Below are 14,172 nucleotides of genomic sequence, written 5' to 3' on the forward strand. Positions count from 1 at the left end.
GTTCACCTCAACACAAATTCTCATGACCCATAATATGCCTAAGCATTGAACATCTCTTTTTGCCCATACTTTCGACATTTAACACCGACATCCGTAAAATGCAAAGTAAACATCCAAGGCTTGATCACGAAGACCAGATTTTCGGATATCCACATTGCACTAACACTCTTCTTCAACCACCTTCAAGATCCAATCTGAAGCTAAAACACTAACAAGAAAATGATATGGAAAATCAAGCTCTAAGGAAACTTCCTCATCACTTAAAATAACAATGCCACTTCCACTAACACAAGTGCTAGCAATGTCAATGCCTCAACTACACACCTTCTCCATGCAATAATCTACTTCAAGTGCTAACGGATCAACTAACAAGCCATAGCAAGTGAATGCTATAACCTTTTTCCAACACCTAATGGGCAAACCCTCAAGAAGCAAGGAACCAACTTAAGCTTAGCATACTGGACCACCATTGAGAATCCAGCCAAGGCTACTACAATGCTATTTCGTGTAAGTAGACTAGCGTCACTATCAACCACTTTGGGGTTGATCATCGTTTAACCAAGCAACTTCGTAAACACATTGCTCATTATCACATAGATATGATATGGAAATCACAATGTCTTGATCATCAATCAAGCAACACCACGAGCAATGCCAATGTCATTATTTCAAAGGTTTATGTGAGCATCAAGTGTCAACTCGATTCGACAAAATGTAACATAAATATCACACTCCATCAATAGAGATATCACTACAACACTTAACACTACTAACTTTTGTTCACAACACGGACAAGCTCATGCCACTCTCTTTTCGACCAAACTCAACACTAATCCAATACCAAGCTACTCAAGGAGCAATAGCAAGGTTCCCCGGAAAAGAATTGAGCATTACAATCCAAGTCTTCCAATAGCAAGCCTAGACAAAATGGTTTAGCGCTTCACCGCTATCCATCCCACAACTCACCATTGTAAAACCATCATCTTCAACATACATCAAGATAGGGACTCTTGTTTGCATGATGTGAACACGAGCAATGAGTTAACACTTCATTGCAAATCATCTCTCCAAAAGAAAATGATTTACGTGTTTGATCCTTCGTCCCTGGTAACTCTCTTTTCAGTCTTATCTTTGACTAAACCTCAAGCTTGCGTTCGCACTGCCTTCAGTTCAATCCAAGAAAAGTTTATGAGAGAGCACGGCAATGACTACTTGAAGCAATAGACTAGTCCCTACAGTCTTGATTGATCCACTTATAATCATACCTAAGAAGGATCCACCAGTGCCGTGCTAAACAGTTACAGACCAGCCTATTTGCCACTCACAGCAAACCCAGGGAAAGTTTACTTTCACCTATGGTGCAAGGAACAACTTATGGAACCACCGATAGGCTAACATTAATCTTGCCAACTTAAAGTGTAACCTTGAGTTGCTAATATGCCTCACTCACGAGCCCAAGCACTAGCTCGTGCAAACGGAACATCTCCAATCCATCCTATGAGCCCAAGCGCAAGCTCAACAAGGCAACAATATCCATACCTAAGGAACCAATGTGAACCCTTTGCACCAAACGTGTACCCACTCGGATCATCGTTTTCATCTCTGCGTATGCAACGAGACTAGTTGCCCAATCTCATTGAATAGTACTCGCTGAGACTCATATCTCTGATACCAAATGTAGCGCACGTGGTTTTGTCCCTTTATCCTATGGTAATTTACTATAGGATAACACCACGAAGCGGAACCTAAACCCTCTTTGTGCCACGTGACAGATGCCACGTGTCACATGCCACATGTCCATAGGAACCCGAGGTTCAAGGCCTTAGGCCAATGAACGAAGGAACGGTGCCAAACTCCCAAGCATGTAGCCAAGGAGTGATGGAACCGAACCACAGAGCAACTCCCGAGCATAAAGCCCAAGGAGCGAAGGGACAGGGGCCCAGAGCGACTTGGAACAGTCCTAGAGTAACCAACATCCCAATGCCAGGACCAGCATGCAAAACGGAGCCAAACGGGGTCTGGCGCTATTTCAGTATACCGGTGGCCTAACGCGAGAACATGGGTACTCCACCAACTAGCATGGAATGGAACTTGGGCTTAGACCCAAGCCGGACGCAAAACAAGGACAGGCACGCAAGTGGGAGCTAGACTATGCCTCAGGTTGGTCGGCCATACCCGACCTACCCACTATCCCTACTTTACATTTGGAACCCCCCATAGCCCCCCCCCCCCCCTCGAGGAACACACGCTTTAGGCTTTCACCCCAAGCCTCCCTTAGTATCAGGAGTTAGTCTCTGGGACAAACTCGAAACTTACTAAATATGGAATGGCGCTAGATTGCGAATTTGGACACGGGACGAACACCATTGTGTTCAGGCCAATATCTACATTCCGTAGATATGCCAAATGAGCAAATCTGGACACTTTCCATAAATAGCATTTGGGACCGAAATGAGACTAACACAAAAGGCATGATAGCGAGGGTGTTTGGCAGACACGGTAAGCTATCATCCAGCGATATTGAGGGACCAATCTCAATACGCGAGGGTTCTTGTCACTAGCAAGTGCAAGACAAAACGAGACGAGAACTCCTTACCGGGCTAAGTATGCTTAGCTAATAACACTTAGGAATTCCGTCCTTATACTCGTCCGGTCTAAGTACACTCGAAATGCCCAGTTAACTCCACTAGCACAAGAGGGGCTAATAAAGGGTCCAGCAATACCGACCTCTTGCCATCGTGGCAGTAAGGTAAGAGTGTCCGTAAGGACTAGTCTACAGGTAACTTTCGATACCCGAAGTCACATGCGCGACATTAACATCTCCATTAATAATGACATATTTTTTAAAAGTAGGGAATGATAATATTTTTACTTTCTATATTTTTTCACTTTACAAAAAAAATGGAAATAAAATGAAAAAACCAAGCTCAATATGAAAAGCAATCACTAGGCTATTACAATAATAGTTCGATCACATATAAGCAAAAGAAAATCTTTCCCCACTCCATTTAATACTAATGAATGTTCATTCTTTTCTTAACGATACTTTTTGAAATAAATGGGTAAGAATCAATGGATATTAATTTTTTTTCCTTTATTGGATGCTCAAGTAATAATAGTATTTTATATGTTTATATTTATATTTATCTAAAATTTTAATTAGCTAGCTTAAACTTAGATCAACACCATGCCACTGGTTATTCTCAGGATGATTACCACGAGGTCACCTTAATTTTGAGGAGCCACAAGCCGAGTAAATAGAAATGTCAAACTGTGTCTCAAATGAAAGAGGGATTGGGTGACATAAGTCCTCACATCGTTCTCACGCAGCAATCTTTGTAAAGAAACACGATAGCTTCAATGTAGTGAAGTGAAAATCTAGAACAGTTAAACTAGGAACCATTGAATTTACATCATGTGAAACACTGGAGTCTTGGTGAAAAACTCGGTGATCACCAAGGCGAGGAAGCCAAGCATCGCGGTTCGCCCATTCCAGCGCTCCGCCATGGCTCTAAATGGCCCAAACGATCTGCTGTCCGGGCTCTCGCCCTTAAACATGGGCACCAGCGACGCGTACGCGAATAGCTGTGCCACCGCCAGAAAATGGAAAAGACCAGTGCTCCCCGGCGAGTAGAGCTGCTCCGCCACCGTTTGTCCCGTCAGTCGCTCCACTGCGAATGCCCACACCAATCCTACCATTGCCTGTTTGACAAGTTCACGTTAGTTACTTGGTTGATCTAGAAAAAAACGCGAAGAAAAATCACCAATCGCTTACCAGTCTTCCGTTGATCGTTTCCGGGCCGGCTCCATCGAACGCCATCAAGCTGGGGAACGATCGATCGCCAGTCTCTGGTCGCCTCTCGACCTCTGGCCTGGGATAGAAGGATCCGGACGATGGGACGGCTCCAAACACGGAGCGCTTCTCCGACTCGTTCTCGGCCTGGTTCTTGAGCACCTCCTCGCGGGTTATCTCCTTCTTGGTGCCGTCGAGAACGCCACTGATGCCGCCATCGCCACCATCCCTTGATTTGTTCGAGGACGCTCTTACTACTACTAGATTTCTTGTCCCGATGGAGCTTGTGGGAGATTGCGATTGGACATGGAGCTTGTTGGAGATGAGCGAGGAAGAAGAGAGAGCTGCGATACCGCTGCCTGTGACGAGTGCCATTGTTTTGAGCTGGGAGCTAGCTAGCAAAAAATTCAACTGTGCAATGAATTTACAATGAGCTCCTTTCTTTAAGCTTTTTTTCCAATTCTAGAATATTCTTTCTAAAGGGCACACAGATATTTATACGGTATGGGGACCGTACGTGGCAAAATTTAGATCCTGGCTCGTGTCCAGTATGTGTGGCACATCTTGTGCGGTGAAAATGGCCGAAGGTGAAACTTCTCTAGAGAATGCAAGGTGTGATACTTTGGGACTTTCGTTTTGTTTTGCAATCGAATTCGTACACGGGGATGCTCTCTTGTCTCCACAATAAGCGTGTTAATGTAATGCCGTTATGAGAGGCCGTCTGACGCATCAAACACGACTATCTCCCCTGTATCACGAGAAAGAAAAAAAGATGAGTTAAACAAGGTTAAAAAAAGATTTCGTGATCCACTTGAGAGCTAGTTATTTAGTGTGGATTTGGCTAAAAATACACATTTCAAAGGGATTCTCAGTATTGTTGTAATCACACATTCAAGTTCTACTACCATCTAGAGGAATTCCCTCTTTCTGATGATGTTATATATGCTCTAACTTCTCAAGATCAACCTTCTAAGTTACCTTCATTCAACAAGGATGCACTCAATTTGCTTGTGTTTGGAAAGACTAACTAGGATCACTGCAAAGACAAAGAAAACAAATGCACTTTCTAGTCCTCGTTCCTTATTTTGTGATGTAAAATGTTGGGAAAAAGTCCAATAATGGCAAGCTAACTCATTCTTGCAAACAATCACAAAAACTTTTGCTAATGAGTGCAAGTATAGAGCTGATTTGTTGGGAGTTGAGTAAACTTGATGTTAGGTGTTAAGCATCTTTACATGCACTTGGATTCTTTGCTTCTTTGCAAGCAACTAATTGGGAAGCTCCAGCTTCAACATCTTGGATTGCAAGTTTTTCATAAGAAACTACCATCACCTCTTGGCTCAATTGTCATCATGGAATTCCTTACACATAAAATGGTGTCAATGATATGCCAATGAAGCAAGGGTTGTAGAAGACTAAGAGAATCCATCCCACGGATTGCAACACAATAATGAACTTGATCAAATTGAAGATGCAAGTCTTTGTTGGCTGAATTGGCAACAATTCTTTTGGATTTGCCTATTAAATGCAGTGAGCAAAAACTATTGTTTGCCGGGGAGGAGTTGACAATGAGGGGAAAGCACTAAAAGATTTCCTTGGTGAGTTCATAGATGTTTTTGCATGAGACTACTTGGAGCTGAAAGGTATTTCATCAGACATTATTATCCACAATTGAAGCAAGCTCAAAGTCAACTCAATGAGCCATTGGTCAAAAAAAAAGTTCACAAGTTGATGAGGAAGGCACATGTATTCCTTTTCCCCCTTAAGGAATGCTTGGTGATCTACAAAATCAAACTTCTCTCTCGATTTTTTTTTGTCTCTTCTCTCTCTTTTTTTGTTCCTGGCATTCATGGAAGCTGATAAAGGATTGCAACACAGACATTTTCTAGAACACCAATGTAAAAATGCCAATTGAATGTTTTCTGTCAATTGTTCTGAGTACAAAAGGATTGTATGTAACACAGTGATTGGTACAAGACAGGAGGAGATATTTGCTATGGAAGAGGGGCTTGAGCAAGCCACATGAGATTTCTTTTAAAATCTGAGCCTAAGCTTTGTCAACAGGGACAACATCACTTTTCTGGTATATCCAAAAAGTGATTTTTATCACTGTTGATTGGATTAGATTTGTTTATTGAATGACAGCTTCAACCAGTTTGACAGATTCAACTTGGTACTACAAGCTATCAAGTATTTTTCAAAGTCATAGCCTGTTTATTCAAGATATATAGACATCTTTGGAGTCACCACAGCACCTGTTTAGGCACAGGACCATATTATAAAGCTTCCTGATGTTTTCTAAGCTAAGTGATAAGTTTACCTGGCACCATCACAGCACGACCATGGCTGATAATTAATTGCAGCTCACTAGGAGCTTGGTGGAGAGTAGTTGCAAGCTGTTTTGCCAAGGTGTTGTTGTGGAAGTAGTGCTGCAGAGATGACATGATGGTGCGATCCAATAAGGATGGTGTGCCAAGAGATGGCAAGAGATGGTGAGATGCTTGAACTTACATAGCTTCAAGCACCAGGTGGTTTTACAATTTAACTGCCTGCAGCTTCTTTGAGCTTGTACACAGGAAGAGCTATAGGATCAGTCATTGTCTTAAAGCTAGAAGGCAATGGAGGAACTTAATTGACTGTTGAACGGGCTACGACCAGGTTCTCCATGTTGAGCAGGCGGGAGTTATGCGTTCTTGACAATCTACATCCGAGAAGGAAAGAAAAAGCAGAAAACTAAAGATTGACTGGCAAAGGGAGAAAAAGAAACCCAACCGCCTCGACAATGAAAGTTCTCCGGTGTCATCGCATAAACGAGGTCGTTAGTAGTACTTATGAAAGACTTGCCTTACCATAGCTGGCAGCCAGTACATTGAGTGGTCCCACAAGCAGTCACACATTCAAGATTCATAAACAGAAGATGAGGTGATTTCAACTATAAAAACCATTATCAATCCAACACTCACCCACACCATGGCTAATCTTACTGTTCTCATCCTTTTCTCTGTCTTTGCCATCTTTTTTGTGTGCGCTGCAGGACTCACTCACTCAAACGAATGGTTCAATGGCAAAGATTCAGTTCCATTCGCACTCGAAAACTTCATCGCTTCTCCAGTTTCGCTGGATCTTGGTAGCAGCGGCTTCTGCAGTGCTGCTGGCATTCGGTGCAACGACACTGGCCTTTCACCCTGTTCCAACAAGCCTTACCGCCGAAGACTCCTCGATGCGGAGCTCGATGGCGCCCTGGTCTGCGACCCTGTTCGATCGATTCAGGTTGTCAACACTCGCCGCTTCTTCCATCTCAGTGAATTCACCCCGGGGTCTCTTTTCACGTTCCCAGCCTTCTACAATGCCCCAGCCACGCGATTCCTCGCTCATCCCCTCGCCGCGAAGATCTCATTGGACCCGCAGGAGCTTCCGGTCACCATGGCCACTCTCCATATTGTCAACGCCCCCGTCATGAAGCTCTTCATGGTGTCGACGCTCTCTGCGTGCGCGCATGCTCCATCTTCCATCGAGACCAAGAGATGCACGCCGAGCTTGAGAGAGCTCTCTAGCTTCGTTTCGGTAGCCCTGAACACCACGTCCCCGGTGGTTCGCGGCTCCAAAGGCACTTCCCACATGGATCAGCTGCTAGCCAACAAGCAAGTGCAAGTTCGCAAGCTGGCAGAAATCGTCCCGGTTTCAAAGCCTCACGTCGCGTGTCACAGGATGGCGTATCCTTTCATGCTGCACTACTGCCACATGGTACAAGGTACCCACGTTTTCTCTGTTACGGTTGCCGCCCACCATGATGATGAAGTCGAATACTTGCTGGAGTGTCACACCATCACGAAGTACATGAAGCTCGGCAATGCGATCCTCAACCAGCTGAGTCTCAAGCCAGGAGAAGGCGAGTTCTGCCACCTTGTTGAATCGTCCGCTCTCATCTTCACAAACTAAAAGTGACCAAGTGTTCTCTTGCTACCACTCTCATCAAACTGTGTTCTCTATATACGCTCTTGGCAATATATGCTGTAATGTTACATAGACACTAGGTCTCCATTTTTGTCCTATGAGGGCGAGGGGCAACACTCTTTGTGCGTGGAAAGGTTGGTTTTAAAAACTAGCAGCGCTAGCCATGGCGGCATCACCATTCTTCGTGGCCTCGGCATGGAGCGCCACTACTTTTCGTTGGCTGGATCCACTCTTTGCCACCGGGAACCGAAAGCCGCTCGAGCACTCCGACCTCGCATCTCTCGGCGAAGTGAATCTGGCGTCGGCGAGCTTGGACGCATTCCAGAGGCAAAGACGCCGCCGCTGCGGCCCGGCGATGATCTCTTCCAGTCGCGGGCTGTCTCTAGCTTGGGTGTTGATCCTGGCGCACTGGAAGCAAGTGATGGTGACGGGCGGCCTCTCGCTGCTGCTGCTTCTCGTCTCGTTCGTCGGCCCCCTCTTGATCGCCGACTTCGTGTCCCGGTCCCCGGCGGCCCGCGGATACGCACTCGCGGCCGCCTTCATGGCTGCTAAGCTCGCCACCAATCTCCTGGAGCGGCAGCACAACTTTCGCATCCAGGTGATGGACCTCTGCGTCCAGTCGTCGCTCAAGGGGTTTGTGTTCTGGAAGGCGATGGAGACGGGGGCGGCGGCGGCTCCATCCATCACCTTGGTGTCGTCGGACGTGCTCGAGGTGGGGGTCTTTTGCTGGCATCTCCATGACTTCTGGACGCTCCCGCTCCAGTTTATCATCGGGATTCTGGTGCTCTACAGGGACGTGGGAGTCGCGGCCCTGGCCAGCTTTGTGTCGCTGGGAGTTTGCATAGCGTGTAGCTTCCCGCTGGGAAAGAAGCAGGCAAGTTTCCAGGGGCGGGTCATGAAAACCAAAGGCGCTCGCCTGAGAGCTACGTCCGAGGCGCTGAGGAGCATGAGAACGCTCAAGCTCCACGGGTGGGAGACTAGCTTTCTCCGGGAGGTGGAGAAGCTTAGAGATGGCGAGTACCAGGAGCTTCAGCGGTGTTTCTTTGTGCGAGCGCTGTCCAAGTTCGTGTTTAGAGTCACGCCCACGGTGATGGCTGTCTTGACGCTAGTAATGTCCGTCGTCATCACCTCGTCTCGCCATAGCTTGACGTCCGGAAAGCTTCTCTCCACGCTCGCGGTGTTCCGGCTCCTCCAGAACGTCCAGAGCAAGCTCCCGGGGTTTGCTTCTTCGGTGGTGGATGTTTGGGTGTCGCTGGATCGGCTGTCAGAGTTTTACCAACGCGAGGACGTGACTTTCCAACCCAAGCAGCTCATGAGCGGTGGAAGAAACGCCATCGAGATAAGTCGAGGGGTGTTTAGCTGGGATAGAAATGCCGCCACCCCCACACTCGATGCCGTCACTTTGGACGTGGTGGAGGGAAGCTTTGTAGTCGTCTCTGGAGGAGTTGGATCGGGGAAGTCGAGCTTGCTCTCGTGCATCCTCGGCCAGATTCCAAAGCTTTCTGGAGAGGTACGTTTTCTTCAGTTCCTAGTTTTGTTCTCCTAGAAAAAACTGTTTTTGCTGTAGGTGCGAGTGAGAGGCACCACAAGCTACACTTGCCAATCAGCGTGGATCCAGAACGCGACCATCAAAGAGAACATACTCTTTGACAGCGCCATGGACAAGCCCAGGTACGAGAGGGTCATTGCGGCATGCCAGCTGAAGAAAGATCTAGAGATGCTAAGTCACGGCGACGGAACTCACATTGGAGATCGAGGAGTAAACCTGAGCGGAGGCCAGAAGCAACGGCTTCAGCTTGCAAGGGCCGTGTACAAAGACGCGGACATTTATCTCTTGGACGACCCCCTCAGCGCTCTGGACGTAAAAACCTCCAACTTGATACTCAAGGTACTCTTTTGTGTTCTTCTTATGGACATTACAAACATTTTCCTGATAGGAATGCATTCTCGGACTGCTGCAAAACAAGACAGTGTTGCTGGTAACTCATTTTCAAGAGGCTGCCAAGCAAGCAGATAAAACGATCGTAGGCCTCTTCTCTTATCAGACTTTCGCGTGCTTTCTTATCTTTGGTTCTCCAATTTCTACAGGTTCTACAGGAGGGAACAGTAAAGATACTTGATCATCTGGTCGACAAGGGCTTTCCACAGAGCTCTCTTGACAATTATGCAGCGACCGAGCAGAATCAAGGAGAGACAAGCATAGTTTCGTCCAAGCAAGAAGGAAAGCTGGCCGAGGAGACACAAAGAGGGAGCGTTAGCGGGAAGATATACTGGGTTTACATTACTTCTATATACGGAGGAGCCTTGGTTCCACTCATACTTGCTTTCGAGGCTATCCGCCAAGGCACAGACGCAGCTGCTACTTGGTGGATTGCCGACATGGATCCAAAGTTGGATAGCTCCCAGCTCGTCATGGTCTACTTTGTGTTGTCTCTCGGGAGCTCTCTGGCTCTTCTATGCCGGGTTTTACTCGTCTCCTTCGTGGGGCTCAAGACTGGACAGTGCTTCTTCCTCAAGCTGTATCGCTCCGTTTTCCTGGCAACCATGTCCTTCTTCGATCTCACTCCAGTGGGGCGCATTTTAACTCGAGTATGTATGTGGTTCTTTTACGTGTTTTAAGCTTACATGCAGAGTTTGGTTTACAGGCTTCCACAGATCAAAGCTCCATCGATCTTTACGTGCCGGAGAGATTCTCCGAGCTTGCATTGTTTGCGATGGATCTGCTCGTAATTCTCGTTGTGACGTGCAGTGTTGCTTGGCCGATTCTATGGGTGTTTATCTTCTTGGCTATCGTGGGATATAAGCTACAGGTAACATTGGCACTATTGTATGTTTTTTCATTGCTTGTGTGGTTTCTAACAGTCGTTTTACATCAAAACTATTCGCGAGCTGCCTAGACTTGTGGAGCTCCAACGCGCTTCCGTGGTTCATCACCTCGAAGAAACACTAACCGGTCTCTCCACGATCAAAGCCTTCAAACAAGAGCTGCCGTTTCTCAACAAGATGCTACAGCTGATCGATGACAACAACTGTCCCCAGTTTTACAACTTCTCCGCCATGGAATTCCTGGCCTTGAGAGTTGGCTTGGTTGCGGACATGGCTTTCGTCTTCCTCATGCTCTTCCTGGCCAGCATTCCGACCAGTGCAAGTAAAACTATAGTTTGAATCCTTCGCTCTTTTTCTCTTTCCTTTGTTTATGCTCAGTAAAATCTTTTGGCTTCACAGGCTCCGCAGGTGTTGCTGTCACGTATGGCTTGAAGCTAACTACAACTTTGACGTGGACTCTGTGGAGTCGAATTGACACCGAGAAGAGAATTATTTCTGTGGAACGCGTAATGCAATACGCTGGTTTACGTAGCGAGGCGAGAGATCAATCCCAGCCCCCTCAAACCTGGCCAGAAAATGGAGCTATAGACTTCATTGGTCTTAAGGTACGGAGTCCGATCTCTTGCCTTTTCTTTTTCTAAAAAAGACAAACCGAAGGTGAGATATACACCAGAGGCGCCTCTAGTTCTCCGGGGGATCACTTGCGGATTTTCGGGCGGAAGCAAAGTTGGAGTCGTAGGCCGCACAGGCAGTGGAAAATCGACACTGATTCAAGCACTCTTTCGAATTGTGGAGCCAAGCTCGGGTCGGATTTTGGTTGACGGGCTGGACATTACCACCGTCAACTTGCACAGCTTGAGATCCAGGCTGAGCATCATCCCGCAGGATCCAGTGGTGTTCGAGGGAAGTTTCAGGTACAACCTGGATCCAGTCGGCCAGTATTCGGATCACGAAATCTGGGAGGTAAACTTGTATACCACCTTGAACTTAGAAAATTCGTTTTTATCTTCTTTCTTAGGTGCTTCAAATGTGTGAGCTTGTGGCAACGATCACGGCCAAAGGGGAAGGTTTGGATTCCAAAGGTTAGTATTTCTTGCATTAAGCCTCCACTGATTATCTTGGTACGTAGTGTCTGGAAGTGGGGAGAATTGGAGCATGGGTGAAAAGCAGCTACTTTGTCTAGCAAGGATCATGCTCAAGAGAACAAAGATTGTGGTTCTAGACGAAGCGACTGCCACGATTGATGGCGCCACGGAGAGAATCATCCAAGAAAAAATAAACGAGCATTTTCAAAGCAGCACCGTCCTCACGGTGGCTCACAGGCTCTCCACCATCGTGCAAAACACAGAACGAGTTTTGGTTCTCCAAGACGGTAAACATCCAAAGCTTTATTCTCTTGGAACTCTTTCCTTAACTTCTTTCTCGTGATACAGGTGAGATAGTCGAGTTTGATGCACCGGGCGTTCTCTCGAGAAAACCTTCCTCGATATTTGCCAGTCTCTTGCGAGAGTATCAAGATCTCCGGCAAGCTTTCTAAGGGCATTACATTAACGCGATTAATCTAGCTTATTGTTTCAGACAAAAGACATAATCGTGTACGAATTCGATTGCAAAATAAAACGAAAGTTGCAGAGTATCACACCTGGCATTCTCTTACCTTCGGCCATTTTCAGCACAAGATAAGCGATACAGTGGACACGAGCCGATGATCCTCGCACCGTATAAATATCTGTCTGTCATTTGCCATAGTCATCTCAAACGTAGAAACACAGTAGCTCATTGTAAATTCACTGCACAGATGATTTTTTGCTAGGCAGCTCTCTCTTCTTCCTCAACAAGCTCCACCTCTTCGCAATCGCCCACGAGCTCCATCAGTTTGCGAAATCTAGCAGTACTGAGAGCGCCCTCGGATGGTGGCGATGGCGGCATCATCGGCGTTCTCGACAGCACCAAGAAGGAGATCACCCGCGAGGAGGAGCTCAAGAACCAGGCCAAGAACGAGTCGGAGAAGCACTCCGTGTTTGGAGCTGTGCCATCGTCCGGATCGCCCAATGCAAGGCCAGAGGTCGATCGAGAGGCGACCAGAGACTGGCGATGGATCAGATTGATGGCGTTCGATGGAGAAACGATCAACGGAAGACTGATAAGCGATTGTTGATTGTTCTTCTCGTGGATCAAGCAAGTAACGAACGTGAACTTGACAAACAGCCAATGATTGGGTTGGTGCGGAGCGCTGGAACGGGCGAACAGCAATGCTTGGCTTCCTCGCCTCGAGTTTTTCAATCAATTTTGCTCAAAACGTAATTGAACAACTTCATAATCACATAGTACGATACAGATAGCCCATCAAACCGTAGGACATACCCCAATCTTATTTCCTGGTCCACCATTTGCCGCCGCTTATGCCCATCCTGATTACGCCCGGGAGCTGCATACAATCTTGTGGACTGCGATTCTATAGAGAGTATCTTTGATCTAAAGATCTCCAAGGAATATTGATTTAATAAAAAACATTAGATCCGTAATTCCACCCAAGAAATCGCTGTTGAAACAAAGCAAGTACTCATGAAACCAATTATTACATATTGCTCCTAGAATAAAGTTCTTAACCTTTTTGAAATAAAAAAAAGCGTTTAAGACTTCGAGTGGAGTTCGCAGGCTAGCAGCAGCAGCAAGCACACTGACGCCGTCCTCGTCGCCATCGCCCCCGGCCATGGTGCTAAAGCACACATTCTAAAATCCCTAGATCCAACAAACAGGGGGCTGTGGAGCTTTGGTGAGAACCATGTGGATGTCGAGCTACATTGCGGAGAGCAGCCGGGATGTTGCCAAGGACATGGCCAAGGACTCCCTCCGAGCTTCAGCAGCGGCGATTCTCACGCCGGACACTGTCTTCCAGGGCAAGATCCGCAACCTGGTGAAGTCGGACCGCAGCAAATACAGCAAGATCAGGCGGTCCTCGCGCTCCTTCCTCCACAGGATCCTCTACTGCCAGTCAGGGATCTCGAATGAGATCTCCTCTTCCTCTTCCAGCAGCAGCAGCAGCAGCAGCGGCGGCCGAGGGATCAACCCCAAGTCCATCATCAACCACGAATTTCTTGTCATCGTGATGAAGATCCGGGGGAAGCGGCACATCTTCCTGGCTGAGAAGTGCGGATCCGGAGCGAACTGCGGCATCAACATCAGGGCCGTCAAGGACGAGCCGGAGGAGATGGGGGCTTTGGAGGAGGCGCAGGTGTCGGCATTCGACTGCGAGGACACTCCCATGAATCTGGAGGAGGTGCTCGCCATTCTCGAGGACCACGACCCCAACTACGCCGCCCAGGAGAACAACTGCTGGAAGTACGCAGTGCAGTCGACGCAGGGGCTCCTCATGGCGTGCCAGGCGGTGACCGGAAAGGCGCACTTCGGGGAGCAGGCCAAGCTGGTGGGAGCAAAGGTGACGGTGACCACGTCCGAGAAATGACTGCTAGAGGTCTCCAAATCCTGTTAAATGTGCTCAGTAGATGACTCAGATCCACCCCAACTCCCTCTTTTCATTCTCCCTTTGATCGAATTCTGCAAAAGCTTCGCAAATTCCCAAATCCCTGCTCCTATTC

At 47.3% G+C, this 14,172-nt stretch overlaps 3 protein-coding genes across 3 annotated transcripts in view; 1 reads left to right on the forward strand and 2 right to left on the reverse strand.

The window, feature by feature from the left end:
* Positions 1-3,379: 3,379 nt before the first annotated feature.
* On the reverse strand, positions 3,380-4,168 carry LOC112346653 (early light-induced protein, chloroplastic-like). The gene is made up of 2 exons (XM_024676133.1): positions 3,776-4,168; positions 3,380-3,702 (listed from the first exon to the last, which is right to left on the reverse strand). The coding sequence occupies exons 1-2, from the start codon at positions 4,166-4,168 to the stop codon at positions 3,409-3,411; spliced, it is 687 nt and encodes a 228-aa protein (XP_024531901.1). The 3' UTR covers positions 3,380-3,408.
* Positions 4,169-7,910: 3,742 nt separating this feature from the next.
* LOC9641565 (ABC transporter C family MRP4) lies at positions 7,911-10,146 on the forward strand. Its single transcript, XM_024676134.1, has 5 exons — positions 7,911-9,257; positions 9,315-9,635; positions 9,685-9,771; positions 9,836-10,091; positions 10,139-10,146. Exons 1-5 carry the CDS (start codon positions 7,911-7,913, stop codon positions 10,144-10,146), a joined length of 2,019 nt encoding a protein of 672 aa, XP_024531902.1.
* Positions 10,147-14,062: 3,916 nt separating this feature from the next.
* The window catches only part of LOC112346654 (ADP,ATP carrier protein, mitochondrial-like), a 1,354-nt gene continuing 1,244 nt past the window's right edge, over positions 14,063-14,172 (reverse strand). Inside the window, exon 5 of the mRNA XM_024676135.1 lies at positions 14,063-14,131. Within this exon, the coding sequence (XP_024531903.1) occupies positions 14,063-14,131 (69 nt within the window). The remainder of the gene's footprint in view (positions 14,132-14,172) is intronic.

Source organism: Selaginella moellendorffii, unplaced genomic scaffold (assembly GCF_000143415.4).
Source record: "Selaginella moellendorffii unplaced genomic scaffold, v1.0 SELMOscaffold_16, whole genome shotgun sequence".
NCBI lineage: Eukaryota > Viridiplantae > Streptophyta > Lycopodiopsida > Selaginellales > Selaginellaceae > Selaginella > Selaginella moellendorffii.

What these genes read in the sequence shown, in the direction of transcription:
- LOC112346653 (XM_024676133.1), bottom strand. Translation starts at nt 4,168, where the DNA reads ATGGCACTCGTCACAGGCAGCGGTATCGCAGCTCTCTCTTCTTCCTCG. An exon ending in AAACGATCAACGGAAGACTG is followed by an intron (nt 3,703 to 3,775) that starts GTAAGCGATTGG and finishes CTTGTCAAACAG; the next exon opens with GCAATGGTAGGATTGGTGTG.
- LOC9641565 (XM_024676134.1), top strand. Translation starts at nt 7,911, where the DNA reads ATGGCGGCATCACCATTCTTCGTGGCCTCGGCATGGAGCGCCACTACT. An exon ending in TTCCAAAGCTTTCTGGAGAG is followed by an intron (nt 9,258 to 9,314) that starts GTACGTTTTCTT and finishes TTTTTGCTGTAG; the next exon opens with GTGCGAGTGAGAGGCACCAC. An exon ending in AGCAAGCAGATAAAACGATC is followed by an intron (nt 9,772 to 9,835) that starts GTAGGCCTCTTC and finishes CAATTTCTACAG; the next exon opens with GTTCTACAGGAGGGAACAGT.